The sequence below is a fragment of the Danio rerio genome, chromosome 22 (assembly GCF_052040795.2).
Source record: "Danio rerio strain M-AB ecotype USA chromosome 22, GRCz13ab, whole genome shotgun sequence".
Taxonomy (NCBI): domain Eukaryota; kingdom Metazoa; phylum Chordata; class Actinopteri; order Cypriniformes; family Danionidae; genus Danio; species Danio rerio.
The window spans coordinates 416,351-432,638 of NC_141042.1; the positions used below are offsets into that span (position 1 = coordinate 416,351).

Sequence of the window (16,288 nt, forward strand, 5' to 3'; positions counted from 1 at the left end):
ACAACGCGTCCATCATGGCGCACGCAGGACAGCATTCTCTGGTGCTTTAGCGGTTATGATGAAAATCCTGTGGGTTTTATTGGAAATTGTATTTTTTCTATCTATTAAAGGGATAGTTCACCCAAACATGAACATTTACTTATTATACTCACCCTCAAGCGGTTCCAAGAGTTTCTTTCTTCCGTTGAACACCAAAGAAGATATTTTAAAGATGAAAACCTGCAACCATGACTTTCATAATAAAATACAAACATACAAATATAAAAACAGATAAGGTGAATCTTTCAGCATTGTCAAAATAACTTCTTTTGTGTTCAACAGAAGAGAGTAAAACAGGCGGAACACGTGAAGGATGGGTCAGCGATGACAGGACTTTCATTTCTGGGTAAATATCCCTTTTCCAGTGGGAATATGCAGCCTGCCTGCACACTAGGAATATGAAAGGAACAGGTCACCCAAAAAAACGAAAATTCTGTCCTTTATTCATATTCTTTTCGGCTTAGTCTTTTTATTAATCTTGGATCGCCACTCTTACATCGAATTCCTCGCTGGTTTTGCTGTCCCCAGCAGGTAATGTGTTTAGATGCAGGACACTTGCTTGAATTTCGATCCATTTTTATTATTGCTTCCAAAACAAACAACTCACAATAATTTCTCAATGTCCTCCAATCGAGCGTTTGTGTGTCTCTGGCATGCTTCTTGCTGATTAGGTTCAGCTCAATGACTGTAAAAAATATGGACGACGCGACAGCCCTTTTTCCCATTGAACGCCTTGAGGGCAAAACGCCTGCTTGACGGGCACAGTGGCGTAGCGCAAAATGCGGAGGCCCCCCTGCAGGGATCACCGACGGGGCCCCCAGTTGAAGGCGGGGGGGGGGTATACACATAGATATACACATATACACATATGTCTATGATCGGGAGTTTTCCTGGATGTTAGTATGCATTTTTTTTAATGATGAAAATTTTTATTTGACATCACTTTTCTACATTGATGGATCACTTATCGCACGGGCATTCCTGACAAAAAGCTTGTGTTTGTGTGTATGGAAATGTACTATTCACTCTCCCTGTTAAATTTGATCTAATCGTGTGCTGAAATACAGCTCCTCTCCTGCTTTCACTTCTCATACTGACGGAGGGAGCGATTCGTTTGTGAATGAATCTCCGTTATGAACGACTCGTTCACTAGCCGACAATAATACAAGTTTCTGGCACCACAGTATCTCTTTGTCATATTTCTTTTGCATTGTTTGCTGATTTATTCAACAAACCTAGCATAAACCGAGTGTTTAGTGCGAGTTAGTGCTACTTTGCCTTATGGTGAATGCAGTAAGTGACTATAGCTATTATCATCAATAACATTACCTGTTTAGCACAAATTTCAAAACATACAAAAACGTAAAAAACTTAATCCTATGAAATGTTCTGCCTTTGTGCTTTGTTTTCTTTGTTTTCTCGTTACTACACTCGTAGACGGCCCTTAAGTCGAGCATCTTCACGTAATAACACTGTCTTGACTAGTGCGGTTGAATGACATTTGTCCTGGGAGCTCTGTACCAATATGGCGGCGCTATAGACGCATGCTCAGGGTCCCTATGCGATATCTAGTGTATATATCTATGTCACAAATTGAGGAGCGGGGAAAGGAGGCGGGGTGGCGTGACAACGCGGGGAATCCTTCACAAACTGAGGAGCGATCACAAACCGAAAGTGGCGAGAGCGTCAAAGTAGCCAGAAGTTATTCATTTTTTAACGAGAACCGGCGGCGAGAAACAGCGGCGCGTCTTCATTGGCTATGACGCGGTTCGGCGGCAAGCAATCAGAATGAAGTAGTCCACCGCCTGAGCGGAGTTCAGAGAACACAGACCTGTAAACTTTGGTTCCGACCACAGTTGTTCCCAAGAGTTTGATTGCGGTTCCTGGATTTTCAATTATTAAAAATCGCGACGACGTGGGGCCCCCTAATCACGCGGGGCCCCCCCGCGGTGCGTGCCCTGCGGGCCCGTCCGCTACGCCACTGGACGGGCACAAACTGTCGCAAAAGACTGCTGAAATTGGAGCCAGACATGCGCAGAAGGATTGTCTGATGGAGCCAGAGGAGGAGCCGCGAAAATGAGCGGAGTCGAGCTTCCAATCAAACGCTTTATGTAAAATCAACCACACCCCCCGAACTTCTCAGCATGCGTTTGCTGTCATATCAACACAAATGGATGTAATAACGTTAACAAATATGAGGGTTTTATATATTCAATCGCGCCAGCTCCAGGCCGCAGCGCATAACTTACTCGCGCCGCCGCATCTGGCTCGATTGACTCGGGCTGGAATTGGGTAGTGAGTCCAGGCATCCGGAGTAGGTCCAGCAGAGGTAACATTAGTCAGTCTGAGCTCTAAGAGATATGTCTCCGGCAGGCGAGAATCTAGCCGGAACTGTGTTTTGCTATCTGGGTGGCTAGGCGTGTATCAGCAAACTAATAAAGCCCGAAAAAAGCCCTGAACTTAGCGAATAAACAGTGTTCCACCAGGATCATGTATGTCAGAAACTATAGTTTACTGCTGAACTCATTTTGTCATGGTAAAATAACACAGAAATCGAATAATAACATTTCAGTCTACTTCAGTCTCCTGCCGAAGCTCAGACGCCGCGCTTTGAGAAACTGTCAATCACAGCTGTCAATCACGATGACACGCCCAGCATTAAATTACTGCTAAAAACAAACTGTTTACACAAATGAAGATCTGCACCTATTTCAGCACAATAACCAGTGCCTTAATCCACCAGAACTATCTTTTGGGACATTTTATTGCAAGTGTAATATTTTTTTTATTTGGGCTCAAGTCTCCTTCATTAACACGGAGGAGGCGGGCTTTATGACTTGTACTGCAGCCAGCCCCCAGGGGGCGATCTAACGGCCGAGACCTTCACTCAAACGCAGGCTTGCGGCACACTTCAAGTACACCCGTCTGCAGCCCGCAGATCGGGGCGGGGCTGAATATGGGGCGGAGCTGAATGTGCAGCCCCGCCCATAAATGGGCGAGACTGAACATGTCACTCCGCCCACAAGTCTTTCATTGGTTCATGGAAACAGACGTTGATGTAATGTATGCTTTCGATTCCGGTTTTCATCTCTGCATGGTAAGTACACATCTTCTGTCATGTAAATGGTCAAATTATAGTGCAGTACACCTCACGTATTATGTGTCATTTATTTAATTAAAGGCCTTTAAGGAGATATGAAGTTTTAAAGCCTAAAAAAAAATGTTTTCTGTGTTAGGGTTGGCGTTTTTCAGGTTGATCGTACAGTTGGTGGTTTTATTCACTTAGAAGAATAATGTAAACTTTAAAGAGTTTTGAGCAAAACAGTCCATCACATGAAGTTTATTAATATCAAAGATAACAAAATATATTTTTCTTTGTGGCATGTTCTCAAATTGATATACTCTGGTAATGGTAATGCTAAATATGTACAATATAAAACTTGATTCTTAACTTACTGATCTATACTACATTCTGTTTGCAGATCATTGGCATTGATATATAGTCATCACTATGATTCCTGTGGAGCATATTCTCTGTTTTATTTTATTTTACCTCAGTTCTTTCTCTCTTTTGTTTTAATAGATTTGTGCATTTAATAATTTTTAATATATTTATTTACACTTCATGTTCTCTCTTTTTTTTTTTTTTTTTACTTTATAACCCATGCATGAAACTTATGCAAAGGGGAATGTGAGGAGGGGCATGCCTAGTATAAACAAATTTAATTCTTTGAGTTTAACTTTAATATACTGTATGTTAAGCGACATGTTGATGATTGTTGGTTATTTTGTACAGATGCCGCCTGAGATCCTGTAGTGTATCCTACTGAGAGTTGTCACACAGGATGGTGATGGGACATTTCTGCAACTCTCACTGACATCCAGGACCTTCTGAGCAATTGTCATTCATTCATTCATTCATTTTCTTGTCGGTTTTGTCCCTTTATTAATCCAGAGTCACAACAGCGGAATGGACTGCCAACTTATCCAGCAGGTTTTTACGCAGCGGATGCCCTTCCAGCCGCAACTTATCTCTGGGGAACATCCACACACACACACACTCATACACTACAGACAATTTAGCCTACCCAATTCACCTTTACCGCATGTCTTTGGACTGTGGGGGAAACCGGAGCACCCGGAGGAAACCCAGGCGAAGGCAGGGAGAACATGCAAACTCCACACAGAAACACCAACTGAGCCGAGGTTCGAATCAGCGACCCAGCAACTTTCTTGCTGTGAGGTGGCAGCACTACCTACTGCGTTACTGCCTCGCCGAGCCATTGTCAGTAATCCAAAATTCAAGAAGCAGGCTGTGTGTGTGTGTGTACACATGATAAAGAGTACAGAATATGCCAAGCACTTTTTACTGCAGATTGTTACTAATGCTGTAGTGGAATTTCCCTGTAAAAAATATATAATTGTTTTTATGTTTATTAAAGATATTAATCACAAACTGCTGTATCTTAAATTATTATTTTTTTTTCTATAAATTGTCAGTCTTCCTTTTGTACGTGTGCATGTGCATACACAGATGTTCTGTAGGTGAGACATCTGACATCTAAAAAACACAGATCTGCCAGATTTTTACTCGAACCGAGAAAGAGGGACTTTCAACTGACTGTATTGCTTTGTGTTGGTGTTTTACTGAAGATGAAGTTGGTATTTATTTCTCAGGATTTGTCAAATAAAAAAAATCAGAAGTTTACACGAGTGCTGCACTTATTAATGTCAAATTTATTTTCATTAATTTGTGTCCTGATAGATAAGTAATAAATAAAACTGGCCGTTTGTGCCACTCTATTAATATAATATTAAGTGTATTTAATATTCTAATTAAATGAAATAGAATAACAATGTTGTATGTGACTCTTAATAACCAAACAAAATCATTATAAAATATATTTTTAAAGATCTACAGTGCAGAAATGGACACAGAAGGGTTGTTAGAAAGTGGTATTAAAGTATTTACCCTGCATTTACAAATAATACAAAAATAAAACCAAGAAGACTGCATTTTAAATCAGTAATATTAGATTATGAAATTATTTGTAACTTATTAATTAAATTGTAGAACAGATATCAAAACCACCCAGTAGGTGGCAGCAGAGCACTGTCTTCATTCAAATGGAGTAACTGAACAAAACTTTAATGGATTAGTAAATAATAAATAATGAAATTGATTGCATTCATAGATGACACACCATGTAATATGAAAAAAATTAATATAAAATTTTACTCATGCTGGAACATTTACATATAACAGATAATATACATGTATATTCATAGCAGCATCAAAGTAAAAATAAATCCATTATATGATGAAATAATCTGATTTAATAAGTAAAAAGGTTACAAACGTATACTTCCCTTAATAAATAATAGCTTATTCCTGCTCTTAATAAAACTCAAAGCAGTGCAGTATTGAAAGAAAAACAATTGGACACATGCCCAATATTTTTAATAGACTTAAATCAAAGTATAATTTTAATATTTTCAATTGTAAATTTTCCAGAGAACTCTTCCATTCAAAGGGAAAAAATTAAACTGAACTAAAAACACTGCATTTTTATTTATTTATTTATTTTTCTCTCTCCATCTTTATTTGTTGTAAATATGCAATATGCATTTGCATTTTGAAGCAAAATAATAAACCATTAAAATATCAGAACTAAAATCACTGCGTTTCTGAAGTGACACCATTGTGAAAAGAGTCTTTTGAGTCTTTTGTAATATTTTTTAGCAGGAAAAATACCATTATGAAATTCACATAACTGTTAACATAATTAACATATAAAACGCTCAGCAAGAATGTCCACTTTTGTGCATTTCTGTGTTTATTAACAATAAAAACAATATTTAAGAAATTGTACATGCATTTCCTGTTTTCTGACACCACGTAGTGGGCATTCACGCTATTACGTTTCCACTAACCAATGAAATTACAGATGGGCGTGGCTGAATGTGCAGCCCCGCCCCACATTCATCCCCGCCCAGATCTGCGAGCTGCAGACAGGGGCTTCTCGCACACTTGGTTCAGCTGTTACTGACTTTCCTACAGTGCAGTGGCCAGTATGCCCCATAGGTGGCAGCACAACAGCTGGCAAAAAGCAGGCCAAAAACAATACAAAATAAAATCAATTCAATGCATTACTATCTTTCTAATTCAGGGCTCCGACAGCCACAGTGGAATGAACCGCCAACTTATCCAGCACAATTTTTACACAGAAATGCCCTTTCAGCTGCAACCCATCTCTGGGAAACATCCATATACACTCACACACTACACACAATTATTAGCTTATCCAATTCACCTGTACCGCATGTGTTTAGACTGTGGGGGAAACCGGAGCACCCGGAGGAAACCCACGCCAACACGGGGAGAACATGCAAACTCCACACAGAAACACCAACTGACCCAGCCGAGACTCAAACCAGTGACCTTCTTGCTGTGAGGTGACGGCACTACCTACTGCGCCACCGCGTCGCCATTCTGTCCTCTAATGATGCTTTAATTGTTCATTCTTAGGTGAATTCAAACAAGATATTTTGAAGGAAGCTGCAAACGACTGACGTCCGCAGTATTTCTTTCTCTTGCTATAAAAGTCAATGGTTTTTTAAAATATCTTCTTTTGTGAAAGAAACTCATGAAGGTTTTGCACCACTTGAGGCAGAGTAAAAGTGAGTACATTGCGAACTGGCCAAAGTGTGATGATTTTTAATGATATTTGTAGTGGAGATCATTCTAATCTATTGCTAATGTCTCTGTTCATATTCAGCATCTATATTTAACATTAATAAAACAAATAACAAGGTGACGCAGTGGCACAGTAGGGTTAACTGTCGCCTCACAGCAGGAAGGTCGCTGGTTCAAGACTCGGCTGGGTCAGTGTGTGTTTAGTGTGGAGTTAGCATGTTCTCCCCGTGTTGGCGTGGGTTTCCTCTGAGTGCTCCGGTTTCCCCCACAGTCCAAACACATGCACTATAGGGGAACTGATCAACTAAATTGATCATAGATGGGTGGTTCCCAGTGCGGCTTGTAAAATATATGCTACAATAGTTGGCGGTTCATTCCGCTGTGGCGACCCCTGATGAATAAAGGGACTAAGCTAAAAAGAAAATGAATGAATGAATGGAAACAAATAACGAAGCAAACCTGATTGTTTAAATTCCACCTCCTTTATTGAGAGAAAGGTTTGTGTCACAGAGAAAAGCACAGTATTCAAATGACTGCTCAGCCAGTCCGTGGGTCCTTATTTTGGTGAGGAGTACTAACTCATGATTAGAAGAGTTGTGTAAAGATAAGGCATACTGCAAATTATTGGGTTTGACACGCAAAAGTATAAAACGACACCCACACCCTAACATAAATAAAGCAGCTCCGCCTCACTGCTCAACATTATCATGAGCGAGCACAGACAGGGTCGTCATTACGCCCTGATCCATTGCTTTTCTAAGACAAATGTAGAACTACCAGTGTGAATATCAGTGAGTGCACAGTTTATTCTGGTAAAGTGGAGTGATGAAATGCAGATGCACATTAACACAGGTAAACTGCTGTATAGAGCAAAGTGTATTGCTGTGTTCAGATTAAATACTGTCACCCACAATGCATTGATGCTCTGTGCCGAGTGAGCAGTGTTGTGTATCTCAGGAGCAGGATTCAGCCCTTTGCTTCTGATCCTGAGCTGTGTGAATGCGTGTGTGTGATGTCAGAGATCACAGGTGTGTGTGCAGGTGTGATCTATGCGTGTGCGCAGTCGGGTTCATGATGTTTTCAGTAATGTACGCCACCAGCAGACAGATGATGACCAGCATCACACAGATGGCCCCGCCCACGGTCGTCATGGCGATCACGATGTCCTGCATCCCGCCGGGGGCCAGGCTGAACTCCACGCAGGCTTGGGCCCGGTCTGTGGCGTAGGGCCGCATGCAGAGGCGGTAGGGCACGTTAGTGTGCAGCTCATTGAGTAAATAATCCCTGCAGCTGCTGCCGAAGTGAACCCCGCCGCATTCGAACTGTGTGTAGCTGCCGTTCCACCAGCAGCTGAGCCTGAAGCCGCCCGGCTGCCCCGGCGGGGCCACAGAGTCACTGAGGGCCCACTGGATGAACACGCTTCCATTGGTCAGTATGTTTGCTGTGAGCCGCCCGTCCCCTGAGCTCACCTGTTGGCAGGACCCGCTGGCACACCTGAAGTCAGGCCGGGCGTATCGGAAGCAGAGCCGCCCGGGATCACCGGGGCCTAGACTGCGGTAGGCGCACAGGGGCCCGCTGTCCCCCAGAACCCGCAAGCGGCCCTCAGCACTGCTGTTGTGCTGGAGCTCAAGAGGGAATCTCAGAGGCTCTTTATTACTGTCCGTGGCCTCATTATGCACATCGCTGGTCCGGTTCGGTAGAGCAGAACCTCCAGTGTTCAGAAACAGGAGGATAGCGCAGCTTCCCAGAAGAACCGAGTCCTGTCGGCGTGTCATTTCTGATTTATCCGGTTATCTGCTCACAATTCACGGCGGAGAACCAGAGAGCGCGCGGCCGCCATCACACCGGTGCGCGTGCGCGACGACCTGCGAAAAAGCCCAGAATGAACAAACCGATGCTAAAACACGGCGTCAAACAACACAACACAGGCGAATACCACTGCTGAAACACTCCCAACGTGAAGAGTGCTGTCGTGCGCGAGGATCTGCGCAAACAAAGATGAATATATCAAGAAAAATTACCTCAGAGAAGGAGAAGAGCTTCCGCTGCAGCCGCCGATCAAGAGCGCGCATCTGTCTGAGTGCGGGAGCGCGCGCGTGTGTCCGCAATCACTGTTAATTCACTCACTCACTCACTCACTCTCCTTAAATCTGTCTGCAAAACACTTTTTAATATAGCAAATACGGTCGAAAATCATAACTCTGATGAAGGTGGTTGAGAGCAGATTAACCCGTTTAATCTGATTGAGTGTTTCCGACACTAAACATGCAGTTTTACTGTGTTTTTGGACAAGTATGTGCTCAATCAAGAGTAGCAAATGTACAAACTTTGGGTTTATTCTTGTGTGTGTCGTCCTGAATACGAGAACTGGAAATAAACAGATTAAGGAGTAACAATGGAGGCTTTTCCGCTATAGAATGAAGCAGTTTTTGTCTTGCATATAAAAATTGAGCAGGAAATATAACCTGTACTAAATAAGCTCAACACAAAAACTGACAAATATAGGCAAGATTTTATCAAATCAGCTCAAGTGTAAACAAGCGACCATAGTGATAGATGCTTTACATAAACATGAGTTTGTGTTTCTGTATGGGAGAACAGCCAAACACCGCTGTTTATATGCCTGTGTGCGCATGGCGCCATCTAGTGTTCATCACCAGCAACTCCATCAGGACTCTGAAACAAACAAGATGATGAATTATTTTTCAGACAGAAATATCAGAGTGTATTTATCAGCAGTTTATATGAGGACATTAACAAGGGCAGGCACAAACCCACCGTCAGAGTGACGCAGGACACATGCGGTATTAGGAGAAACACACACACACACACACACACACACACACAGGAGGCCTGAGTCAGCCAGTCCACTAATGATGAGGACATGCAGAATCACACACTGATTAATAAGACCCCGGAGATCTTCATCAGCACTGCGGTTATTACTAAAGTTCTGTTTAAACAAACGTCCCCACATGAGTCCGTTCAGTTAATGTTGGCGTCATGAACACACACTGCAGTATAGTGTAGTGCACTGTACATATTACAGTATCTGCTGTTTACTGGAGTGTACCAATACACCCTAAAACTACAGTATTGCGTCATTTGTTTATACTACTGTAGTTGTTGTGTTACCATAGCAACTGTAGAATTACCACAATAGTTGTTGTTACCATAGCAACTGTAGAATCGCCAAAACAGATCAATTACTATATGTGTGTTACCATAGCAACTGTAGAATAACCACAACAGGTCAATTACTATAGTTGTGTTACCATAGCAACTGTGGAATCGATAAAACAGATCAACTACTGTTGTATTACCATAGCAACTGTGGAATCACCACAACAGATCAATTACTATAGTTGTTGTTACCATAGCAACTGTAGAATCACCACGACAGATCAATTACTACAGTTGTTGTGTTACCATAGCAACTGTAGAATCATAACACATTAATTCAAGTGCTTGACTATTATAAATTACTCCAGTATTTTTAACATTTATAGTCTGTATATTCTCTGAACCTTCGGAAACCTAATAGTTGCTTTTTCAAGATCCAACTAAAATGTTTGTTTTAATTATTTAAATAATACATGAATAATGTTTGGTGAACTAGATAATGTTGAAGAAGCGCTCTGTTAGCATTATGCTCTCTGTTAGCAAAACACGCCACTGAACATGTACAAGTTTTTATCAATAAATAATAAACTCTTATAAAACATTATGTAAAGACTGATGTAGGAACAGTCCCTTAGCTGATCAGATGTTTGCTGCCGCTCAGGCGTTCAGTAATTGATCACAGGCCTGAAATCTGCTGTTGAGTGAGTTTTGTGTGTGTGTGTGTGTGTGTGTGTGTGTGTGTGTATATATGTAGATGTACTACTGTTGATATCTCAGTGGACAGGATGGCCAGCGCTGGCTCTGGGACTCTGGAGCATCTTCAGCATGTCTGAGGTCCTGACGGTGGACGCGGTTCTCTTCGGCCTGCTGGTGTTCTCTGGTATCATTGGAAACATCATGGTCATCTATGTGGTGAGACACACACACACACACACACACACACACACACACATGAATGAAGATAAACATTTGTGTTCCTGATTCAGGAGAGGGATTTCTGGTCACTCACAGGTCTTTTAAATCAGTCTCCTTCTAGCTACACTTATGTGAAATCTACTTTGGATACCATTAAAGTAGTTTGACCAATTGTATGACCAAAAATAATAAATATTATGTATCCGGCTGGGTCAGCTGGTGTTTCTGTATGGAGTTTGAGTAACCCTCTGGTCCTTCGCCTTGAGCTGGGATCAATCCGGCAACCTTCCGCATGGGAGTCAGAAGCTCTAACGAGGAGGCTAAAGACCATAACCTCTAGTGTCTTCCACCTTTACAAGTCAGAGGAGTGAGGTTTACCTGCACAGCACTTCACTAGCTGGCCTCTGTTTGCATGTTCTCCCTGTGTTGGCGTGGGTTTCCTCCAGGTGCTGCAGTTTCCCTCACAGTCCAAACACATGCGCTATAGGGGAACTGATTAACTACACTGGCCGTAGTGTATGAGTGTGTGTGTGTGAATGAGTGTGTATGGGTGTTTCCCAGTACTGAGTTGCGGTTGGTAGGGCATCAGCTGTGTAAAACATGTGCTATATAAGTTATCAGTTCATTCTGCTGTGGAAAAACATATTTATAATCCTTTAAAGCGATGTTAAAATGACTTTAAAAAGTTAATTTTTAGTATTTACTGTATTTTAAATGCTTTGAATTTGTTTTATGACAAAACAACTCTGAATCTATCATTCCTGAAAACAACTGAGAAAAAGTCACAACATAATTATGTTTTCATGCTACTTTCTCTGAAGTTAATCAGGTTTTTAAGTGATGCAAATTTTAACGTATTGATTGATGTAAGTTATAAGTCTGCGCTAAGCACACGCTGCTGTGATGTTTATTTCAGTGTGCTGATGTACTGACAGCTGGAACAGAATATTGAGTGGGGGCGGGGCTTTCTGTTGTGCGTCAATCCCTCATAGGAGGCCAGCTGGTGTGTGCTGTGCAGGTAAACCTCACTCCCCTGACCTCTAAAGGTGCTCTAGCGACAGCTGCCGGGGGTCATGGTCTTTAGCCTCCTTGTTAGAGCAACTAACTCCCATGCGGAGGTCGCCGGCTCGATCCCAGCACGGATCGGGTTGTGTGGTGTAGGACCGGCGGGGTTACACTTGCGATAAGGGGCGGGATTAAACAAAATGATTAGACATTTAAAAAAGCGAGCGATTGCTCTATATTTTACATTTCTGTCCAGAGAGGTCATGTTTTGATCCTCCATTGGTCTCACGCAGTCGTAGTGAACTGTGATGCACAAACTTGCGTTTCCGGTCTGAGGCATGTTTGTACGCATGGATGGAAGTCTATGAGGAGAAAAGTCCAGTGTGACCGCAGCTAAACAATAAGAGGGGTGTGGCTAATGAATAAGGGTCCATTTCAAACGGTATATATCGCCCTCCAAAGGGCACTTGCTGCCAAAACTGGCCACTTCTAAGGACCCTTTGGAATGAAGAATTTTGACAAACACAGCTGATGGACACACTGGGACATCCTCGAGCAGGGAAGCTGATTGACGTGAGGTTGGAGCGAGCCTGTTAGAGCGTTAGCCAGTGTTGAGTCCTGTTGTTTTGTGTTTACCTTATGATTAAAGTCTCTCACTCTGAATGAAGGTGCGCTAGCAAAATCTTGATTTCACACAGACTTAATGTGACGTAAAAGTCGATTCAGCTTGTCAGATTGACAGAGTCCATGCAGTGAGACGTGTGTGTATTTCATCTGTTTCAGGTGTTTGACTGTGCTAAATTGTGCGCCTCTCGCCACCTGCCGCCGTCTGACACCATCCTGGTGCACCTGTGTCTGGCTAACCTGCTGACGTCAGTGTTCCGCACGGTGCCGATCTTCGTGTCGGACCTGGGCCTGCAGGTGTGGCTGACGGCGGGCTGGTGCCGCGTCTTCATGCTGCTGTGGGTGTGGTGGCGGGCGGTGGGCTGCTGGGTCACCTTGGCTCTCAGCGCCTTCCACTGCGCCACCCTGCGTCGCCAGCATGTCTCCATGGGGCCGCTGGGTCACTCGCGGGAGCGTCGCCGCGTCTGGGTCGTCCTGGCGGTGGTGTGGGCTGCAAACCTGCTGTTCTCGCTGCCGGCGCTGGTCTACACCACACAGGTGCGTGGGAACGCTACCGTGGAGCTGATGGTGATTAGCTGCACCACACGCCCCCTGCTGGGCTGCGTCTGGGAGTTTCCCACCTTCCAGCAGGGCTATGCCTTCGCCTCCTCCTCGCTGGCACTTAATGAAGTGCTGCCGCTGGTGCTGATGGTGGGCACCAATCTGGCAACCCTGCAGGCACTGGGCAAACACATCCGGACGGTGAGGGCGGGTGGCAGCACGGGGGCGGAGCTGGACCGGCACGTGTCCAGCGAGAGGAAGGCGGGTCACGTCATCATGGCTCTGGTGGCACTGTTCGTGGGCTGCTGGGTCCTGCAGGTAGGCACAGGATGGCAACTAGTTTTAAGCTTTACCACGGTTTGGAAGGGGCATCACGGTGACGCAGTGGATAGCAAGATCGCCTCACAGGAAGGTCGCTGAGTCAGTTGGTGTTTCTGTGTGGAGTTTGCATGTTCTCCCCGTGTTGGCGTGGGTTTCCTCTGGGTGCTCCGGTTTCCCCCACAGTCCAAACACATGCGCTATAGAGGAACTGATCAACTACACTGGCCGTAGTGTATGAGTGTGTGTGTGTGTATGTGAGAATGAGTGTGTATGGGTGTTTCCCAGTACTGGGTTGCAGCTGGAAGGGCATCTGCTCTGTAAAACATATGCTGGAATAGTTGTCGGTTCATTCCGCTGTGGCGACCCCAGATTAATAAAGGGACTAAGCCGAAAAGAAAATGAGTGATGAATGACGCGGTTTGGAAAAGTCGTAAAACCTCTAATATTCTCTGTTTCCTGTATATGTGCACGGTTTTTATTGTGTTTTTGTAGGTTGTGTTTAAGCTTTTACAGGTAGTTTGTTAGTGCAGCAGTATCTCAGTGTAACCGTGATATTTCTCTCTAAGGTTATCATATTGTCAGAGTCTTACACCGGATCATACCTCTCTGCAGGTCGCCGCCGTCACCTACTACAACCACAACCGCGGCGCTCACGCTGAGGGGCTGCTGACCGTGGCGCATTTCTCTGCATCGCTGTTTGTGGGCTTCAGTCCGCTGGTGGTTGCGCTCGGACACGGTAAGCTGCGGCGGAGGATCAGCGGGATTCTGCAGAGCTGCATGCACCGGCTCAAACAGACACAAGACAAACCAGCAGAAATCACGGAGAAAGACGGACGAACAACACAGAGTGCCAAGAAATAATGACCCCATGTAGCATTGAATTTAAGATTCTTCGCAATTGATGGCGAGTCAAATGATTGTGTAAATTTTCAACAGTTATATGTTAGATGCACCTGGCAGAGTCAGAGAGTGTGTGAGAGAGTGTGTGTGTGTGTGTGAATGACGCAGCATGTCTCATAGCTCATTGTTAGCCTCCTCCACAAATATTTCTGAGAATGTTGGGTAATCCTCATTGGTGCAGCACATCCAGTTTACAGAGAGGAATAAACTGCCACTACATCTGCAGCCCAAATTGTACACTATGCACTATGCACTTACACACTCCACAGTATAGGATATGTATGTAGTGTCGTCATAAATGGAACACTAATGTTTCTTTACTAAGCGAAAAGTCAAAACCGTTTCCAGGATGACGTTTGATAGTTGCCAAATTAGCTAAATAAATGACCAAATACTACATATGACCACATTCACCATTGGGAGGCGCTATAATTACTCTCATTTAGGGTTGGGTAACAAAACCCAGTGCCATTATAGCACCGGTACCTTTGGAATCGGTATGCACCGGATCGAATCAGCATATGAATTTCAGTGCCTAATTCCGGTGCAACTGGTGCTGCAACAAGAACGTATGCCATGCGTTTTAGATTTCGCAAGTCGGCGGCTGTCCGTGGTGCCCAGCCACGACTAATGACTGTTCATATTTCTGCAGTGCCACAGAGCACCTTCAGAATAGTTTCATTTTAAATAACATGCGAATGTGCACGTCTGTTGTGTGATGCCATCAACTGTCATGTGCGCGTCGTGCCGCGGCTCTGAGCGGCGCATCCAGTGTGTGACGCCCTTAAGAAGCATCAAGGGGTGCATCAAAGGCACACATAGGTAAGCGTTGTGTCACACCATCTCTAAATGTTTCATTCTAAACAGCTTTGAGGGACACTGATGTCAGCGATGTCAGGCGTTTGTTATTGTAGCTTGAAGAGGGCTTAGCGCGCAGTACAGCACATGCGGTGAGCGACTCCCTTCATCAACACGTACGATCGCGTTCATCTAATTAACACAAAAATGCAACAGTCTATTAACCACATCATGTTTCATAGTCATTTATTAAATTAATTACAATTTAATATAAAAATTAAAGGCTGATCAATTATAATGACTAATATTTTAACACAATCTCACGGCAATTCGTAACTTTTTCATTTAGTGGCTAATTCGTATGAATTCGTACGATCTAACTCGTATAATTTCGTACGATTTGCTCATCCCCCAATGACGGTTGGGGTAAGGGGTGGGGTTAGGTGCCACGCCTCTTTTTTAAAATCATACCATTTCGTACGACTGAATTCGTACCAATTAGCCACTAAACTGGCAAAACGTAAAATACTTACGTTTTCTCATGAGATCAGGCTGAATATATATATATTTTGTCAAATAATTTTGTGTCTATAAAGTATCAGTTCAGGCCCTGTTTTGGCACTGGTACTGCTTTAAAAGTATCAATTTAGCACCGGTATCGAAATAACCCCAAACTATACCCAACCCTACTCTCATAGGAGAATACTGCTTTCACAATCCAAAATAAATTAAGCAAGCCAACATGAGCACCCGATTGCTCTGTCCTTTCCAACAATCCACTCTTGATTTTACAGAATGAATGAGTGCATCATCCGGGTAACTAAAGTGCACTATTCTTAGAGTTTTCAATGTGAATGCGCTACTGACACTATTTATACTACAAAATGGCGTAGAATAGTGCTTGAGTATGCAATTTGGGACGCACCTTATGGCAGCTGTAGCTACTATAGTTACTAATGTTTAAGTGAAGCGCATTTATTTCAGCTTGTGATCAAAACTTACTGGAACTACCTTTGTTTGCTGCCTAAATTGTTATTGAATTACCTGTTCAAGATGTTCATCTATCTCCCAACTCTTCTTTTAGAGTATAATCTTTGCGGCATTAAACCGTCTGTCAAAATCAAATAAAGGCTGAGACATGGTTTTACATGATGCAGTGGTTTGTTGTAACTTGTTAAATCTACAAAACTGTTTCGGCACAGATATGCCTGCTTTCTATAGCATAGGCCTCAAACTTAACTCCTGGAGTGTCGGAGCAAAACTGTGCAGAGTAGCGGCCCAAGGGGAATTGAGTGTGAGACCTATGTTCTATAGCAGCGGTCACCA

The 16,288-nt window shown here is 43.4% G+C and overlaps 4 protein-coding genes and 1 long non-coding RNA gene across 7 annotated transcripts in view; 4 read left to right on the plus strand and 1 right to left on the minus strand.

Moving 5' to 3' along the window:
• ora4 (olfactory receptor class A related 4) lies at window positions 1-16,114 on the plus strand. Of its 3 annotated transcripts, none has more exons than XM_087302060.1 (4): window positions 1-52; window positions 10,614-10,771; window positions 12,563-13,261; window positions 13,877-16,113. In XM_087302060.1, the coding sequence occupies exons 2-4, from the start codon at window positions 10,685-10,687 to the stop codon at window positions 14,123-14,125; spliced, it is 1,035 nt and encodes a 344-aa protein (XP_087158186.1). In that variant the 5' UTR covers window positions 1-52; window positions 10,614-10,684; the 3' UTR covers window positions 14,126-16,113.
• The window catches only part of zgc:112334, a gene marked incomplete at its 3' end in the record, with an annotated part of 817,035 nt that overhangs the window by 237,540 nt on the left and 563,207 nt on the right, over window positions 1-16,288 (plus strand).
• Window positions 1-16,288, plus strand: part of prkar2ab (protein kinase, cAMP-dependent, regulatory, type II, alpha, B) — a 773,085-nt gene that overhangs the window by 193,592 nt on the left and 563,205 nt on the right.
• LOC147838308 (uncharacterized) lies at window positions 3,095-4,495 on the plus strand. Its single transcript, XR_015521658.1, has 2 exons — window positions 3,095-3,136; window positions 3,836-4,495. It is a non-coding gene; the product is annotated as an uncharacterized LOC147838308 (long non-coding RNA).
• On the minus strand, window positions 7,200-8,814 carry fndc10 (fibronectin type III domain containing 10). The gene is made up of 2 exons (XM_087303854.1): window positions 8,758-8,814; window positions 7,200-8,601 (listed from the first exon to the last, which is right to left on the minus strand). The coding sequence occupies exon 2, from the start codon at window positions 8,509-8,511 to the stop codon at window positions 7,759-7,761; it is 753 nt and encodes a 250-aa protein (XP_087159980.1). The 5' UTR covers window positions 8,512-8,601; window positions 8,758-8,814; the 3' UTR covers window positions 7,200-7,758.